The sequence below is a fragment of the Oryctolagus cuniculus genome, chromosome X (genome assembly GCF_964237555.1).
Source record: "Oryctolagus cuniculus chromosome X, mOryCun1.1, whole genome shotgun sequence".
Classification (NCBI taxonomy): Eukaryota; Metazoa; Chordata; class Mammalia; order Lagomorpha; family Leporidae; genus Oryctolagus; species Oryctolagus cuniculus.
Genome location: NC_091453.1, coordinates 101,927,937 through 101,933,936, shown reverse-complemented (window position 1 = coordinate 101,933,936; position 6,000 = coordinate 101,927,937). Strand labels below are relative to the sequence as shown.

General features: G+C 34.2%; 1 protein-coding gene across 15 annotated transcripts in view; it reads right to left on the bottom strand.

The window, feature by feature from the left end:
* Positions 1-1,707: 1,707 nt before the first annotated feature.
* The window catches only part of STAG2 (STAG2 cohesin complex component), a 164,977-nt gene continuing 160,684 nt past the window's right edge, over positions 1,708-6,000 (bottom strand). For 14 of the 15 annotated variants that reach the window (XM_008273043.4, XM_051826895.2, XM_070066329.1 and 11 more), the window contains one exon: positions 1,708-3,629. In XM_008273043.4, coding sequence (XP_008271265.1) covers positions 3,606-3,629 — 24 coding nt within the window. In that variant the 3' untranslated portion in view covers positions 1,708-3,605. The remainder of the gene's footprint in view (positions 3,630-6,000) is intronic. The other variant, NM_001171326.1, reaches the window with a different exon arrangement.

Genomic DNA, 6,000 nt, shown 5'->3' with positions numbered 1-6,000 from the left:
TGTGCCAGAGCCCCAGCCCCCCAACTTAACTTTATTGATGGGCACAGGGCTCAATTTTAACTCACATCTTTTAAGAAGCAATCTGGGCAGTCTATTACAAACCAGGTTTATTTACACCACTCAATTCAACAGGCACCTGGATTCATTAAAGATTCTCCATAACACAGTGAGTAGTGTACCATTTTATTATACTGCAATTATGTATATTGTCCTTACATACCAAATAGTTTCCATGATTCCTGGTACTTACGCAGCCTACTTTGCATGTGCCACATTTCCCTCACCTCCTGCCTTGTTTTACTGGTAAGTTGGGCAACAGTGAGCAAGGGTTGAGGTGCAGCAGGTTAAGCCTCTACATGGCACACCCACATTCCACAATGGAATGCCAGTTTGAGTCCCACCTACTCCACCTTGGATCCAGGTTCCTGCAAATACATCCTGGGATGCAGCACTGATGACTCAGTGCTTAGGCTCCTGCCACTCCCGCAGAGACCCAGATTGTGTTTTGGACTTCAGCCTTCCACCTGGCCCAGCCAGCCACACCTATTGCAGCGGATAGAAGACCTCTTTCATTAGATGAAAATGAGTAACTCAAAAAGGGAAGGAGAGAAGATTGCAGGTGCTTGGCACAGCAGATATACAGCTACTTAGGATACCCGTGTCCTATATTGGTGTGTGAGGACTGAGTCCTGTATCTATAACTGATCCAGTTTACTGGGGAGTTAGCAGGTGATGGCTCAAGTGCTTGGGTCCCTACCACCCACATGGGAGACCCAGATTTTCTCAGTACCTGGCTTCAGTCTGGCCCAGCTGCAACTGTTGTAGGCATTTTGGGGGTGAACCAGAAGATGGGAGATCTTTGTCTGCCTCTCTCTGCCTTTCAAATAAGTAAAATGGGGAAATGAGATTTAATGAGCAAACATTTAAACAGTGTATCATTTTGTGTTTTCATTTTTGTATGACCAATGCAGAAAATGTTTTTCTAATATGACCTACAAACTAGCCCAAATAAACATGCTAATATATGTCTTAAAAGTGTATCATGCAGACATAATGAAGAAGGAGATGGGAGAGGAAATGGGAGGTGGGATGGGAGCTAGGGGTGGTAGGGGGGAAAGAACCACTATATTCCTGAAGTTGTATCTATGTCAAAATGCATTCATTAAATAAAAATTTTAAAAAGAGTATCATGCAAAAATTGTTAACACACTGAAGAGAGTTTTTGTTAAGAATTCAATTAGCAAATTCTTGAAAGTCAGCCTTTACCTTCATACCATAAGCCCCTTATCTAAGATAGTTCAGGCTTTCAGACTCTTTTTCTAATTCAATCTACCTTGCTAGTTTCCTTCCTAGCACTTAGTCCCTACTGGATCTATGAGGGAGGAACCTCTAACACATACCTAGAACATAGCACACACTCAAATGTATCTTGAATGAACAATGTAGGCTTTTGAAAGTAAGTTTAATAATCCATACTAGATAAAAACTCAAGCAATAATGGTTATAGGTTCCTATCTTAAAGCAATAATCCAATTAGGGATTTAGTCTCATTTAAAAATAGGTATGATTTATTAAAAATATAAAATGGTTATGTTTTCTATAAATTATTCCCAATTGAACACATTAAAAGATGCAATAGATATAATTTGCATATCATTTATATCCACCCTCCCTCTTTGATTACAAGAGATAAAACATACAACACACTGTAGGTTTATTTTTATTCAAAAAGTTACTGTCTCAAGACATAAATACAAATCAGAAAACAGTACAATTAGGACAATAGAATGTGGAGGACAACAGGTTAGAGTAATATATAAAACATTTTTAGCTGGTTGAAAACAAAGCTGTAAGAACTGCTTTCACAAAGAAGTACTCCTTTCAAGAGTGAGAAAAAAAATCAACTTAGGTTTAAAATCATATATACAGTCCTCTCAGCAGTTCTAGTAAATGCAGTGGTGTGTGAAACAACATATGCAATACTTTTGCATGTAACAATATTTGTTGATGGAAAATCTGTTAGACAAGTCTCATTTCACTTGTTCTTAACCATGATTTAATAAAATAATTGTACTTCATCATGATCTTTTAGCTAACCTATGGTTTTTGGCTACCACAGCCCAATGCTTATTTGATTTCTGACTCTAAATACTGGAAGCCTTTTGGTATTCACCCATCTGAAGATATTCTTGTATTGCAAGCATATTAAGGCATGGAATGATTAAAATAATTTACCTCAAGAACTGAGAGACGACTGACAAAAGATACACATGTAATATAAGTTAATATTTTGTTTTAAACGATGTCTAGCTGCCTAAGCCTCGCAAAATGAGTTGATGTCAAAATGGCGAGTAGCCACTTTCTGTTTTAAACTAATTTATTTGTGAAAGGACATAAAATGAAGTTTAAAGCTTAGCTTTCAAAGAATATTATGGGTTATGAATTCTATTATCCCATCTAATTTACATACAGAGGAAATGTACTGTAACCTGTTAGAAGTATCTTTAACCTGAAGACTGCTTGCAAAGACAGATAGATAAAACAATATAAAATACAAATTTAAAAATCATTTTAAAGCATGAACACTCATGCTTTTCTATTTTTAAACATTGTTAAACTTTCAATATATTTCTGAAACCTCATAATTTTAAGTTGGAATTTAAAAGTAAGAAAAAACTAAACAAACTGCGCAATTATAAAATCAGCACCAATTTATATATATATATAATTTTATTTAAAATTTAGAACCCTATTCCCACACTCTAATAAGCTGTATAATTTTTGTTTAGAATTTTTCTGCAAACATACTACAATAAGCTTCTTTTATTTGGAGACAAAATACAGTGGCACTACTGGAAGGAATATCACAACATTACATTTTTATCTTAAAGGACAAGCAAACTTTCAGGGTTGATAATGGGATAAGCATGTTTTGAGACTGGTTACCTTCTGGCAGTTCACTGTTTCTGGATATTTCTGAAAAGTATAGAGAAGCTCTTGGATTTTAAAAATATCTTAAAATACATTTTAGATGAAAAAATTGTAAAAGTTCTGCTTATAAGTTTTATTTTTCTCCACAATTACAATATTCAAAACAAAGTTTTGTTGATTGACGTTTTAAGCATTTAAATTTAGAATGCTAAAAACAATTCTATCCTACAATTTCAGGGTCAGGGGAATAAACTTATCCTTAACTTTGTTTCTTGGATGTAAACAGAAATCCAGCAGAGGTCAACATTATTTAGTACAACCAGTAAATAAATGTGAGAGAATTTATATCTGTACCAAATGCCTCTTCAGATTGTTATCTTTTTTAAAAAAGCATGAAATAATTGATTTAAAAGCCAACTAACAGCGCATAAATAAAATATTTACTTTCTAAGAAAAAACTGTAGCTTATCATCAAATTGTTTACTTGTCCTTTACTTTATTCAGGCAAACAAAACTGCCCCTCGATGCACTTGATCTTGGTAAGCATAAGCATGTCATATTCTCCTTAGAGAAAAATCTGTACAGAATTTCACTGTATCTACCACACTTTATTTTTAAAATTTCCTCTTCCACTTAGAGAATGACTTCATCACAGATTTAATTGTGTACTGGTATTAAAACATTGACACCCCAAGAACCTAATGAGAGAGAAAGAAAAAAAAATGTTAAAATAGTCATTCATTTCTTTATAAATTATATCTGTAAATACTTAATTATAAAATCATGCTAATAAAACCACTTTGAAAATGTCCTGCCTCTTTAATTATATAATTGTAAAATGTATTGACCATTAGTAAATAACAAAATAACAGCATAAGGACTAATCATGATGCTACTTACCTCACAAATATAACTAAGAGTAGGGACTCTGATTTACTTATGTTTTTATGTAGTCCCAGTGCTCTGAATATAGGCACGTAGCATTTATTGAATTAACAAATGAATGTGCTTCCTGACATACTAGTATACTTCTGACATTCATTCACTGGAAAGAGTTCGAGTCTTTAAAACTAGGAAGTGGGCATAATTTTTAAAAAGATCTTTGAATAGGCAGACCAAAACAAATATCAAGAAAACAGGAAACTTTCTTTAGAAAACCCAGTCTGAGTCAATGAACGGACCTACAGATTTTAGGAAATTCTAAAATATGTATTGTGAAATTTGGACCAAATGACTCATCCCATTTCTCACCTATCCATTAGCCATAACTATCACACTACTCAGCCCTTGTCCTCCCCTTTACTATTCAACAAGGTTCAGGGTTCGCCTTTGTTGGATAGAGTCAAGAGTTCGGATGCCTAGAATTTTTGCACCCAAGAAGCCTAGATGATGTTTAAAGGTCACTTCTAGCCTTAACACTCAGTAAACTTAGTAAAGGAAAGGTCTGATGATGAATGAAAAGGTAAAAATCCTAATTAGCAATTCTCAAAGTGTGGCATGGAAGACAAATTCTTTCCTGACTATAGAGCATGTAAACACCTGAAATTGCTTTTATTGTTTTGCACAAATGAGGTTATAGCTTGGGCCTCCCTACTAAAACATTAAATTAGCTCAATTTTTCTGAACCTTACTTTACCAATTGTATATTACAGCTAATTCTAAGAAAAGAATTTCAACACAGGAAAAGAGCAACATTATTGACACTCTTCTGTGCTAACACATACCTATTTCTAATGTTTGCATTAGCACTCATAAACCCTTGAACACTATTTTAAAGTACAAACATCAAGCTTTGGCGTGTTGTAGCAATATTGACACAAAACAGCCATTATCACCATGGGGTAAACCAATTCCTCCCAGAAATAAAACCAGCTAAATACAAATATAATAAATAATATAATAATATCTTATTATAAGTGATATGCACTATAATAAATATATTACATACAACATAACATATTATAGATAATATAAATCTAGAATCTTATGTATATGTGATCCAAAGATGATTTGTCCGGAATTTATTACCACTCATATATGATATGAAAATCATGTTACAAAAGATATATTTAGAATTTAATTAGACACCTGAAATATCTATATTAGCAGAATTTAAGTTACTCAGCATCGGAGAATCTCATAAGCAGGCATTAAAGAATTTATATCCCTATTTTACTATTGTTTGGATGACTCACGTATCATAGGCTTGATTGTATCTTATTAAGGTAAACAGATCTTTATATTCAAAAATTTCTACTATTTCATTTTTTGATTTATGCTTGCTAATTTGAGTCAAATCTTAATGTATATTAAAAAATAAACTCAAGCACATCAAATATTTCTAAAGATAGCTGAACCTTTAAAGATTATTCAGTTGTGACTGCCGCCATCATGTGGTAATAGTATAAAACTACAGTTATAGGTACATGTGCTCATTTTCCTAGTGTTAGTAGCAGAAGCAGCTAAATTATCAAATTAAGAATAATAGGAGTTGGGGCTGGCACTGTGTGCAGTAAGTGTAGCCACGGCATCCCGTATGGGTGCCAGTTCTAGTCCCGGCTGCTCCTCTTTCCATCCAGCTCTCTGCTATGGCCTGGGAAAGCAGAAGATGGCCCAAATCCTTGGGCCCCTGCACCCATGTGGGAGACCAGGAAGAAGCTCCTGGGTCCTGGCTTTGAATCAGTGCAGCTCTGGCCATTGCGGCCAGTTGGAGAGTGGATCAGTGGATGGAAGACCTCTCTCTCTGTCTCTACCTCTCCTTCTCTTTGTGTGTATCTCTGACTTTCAAATAAATGAATAAATCTTTAAAAAATAAATAAAAGCATCTCAGTCATTATATATGCAATATACATAAGAATGTCAAAAACTACTGTAAATAGCATCATTATTAGATCGGTATTTTGGCCCTTACTCAAGTTGCAGTTTACTCTAAATGTTAACAAAAACAGATACCATTTATACTGCTATTTCATTATTTTAGTAATCAAAAAAACACCCTTTTCCAGGTAAGTAAGCAGATGCTTAAAGTTCTCCTGACATTAGCTGAGTACATGAAAAAAACTTGAAGAT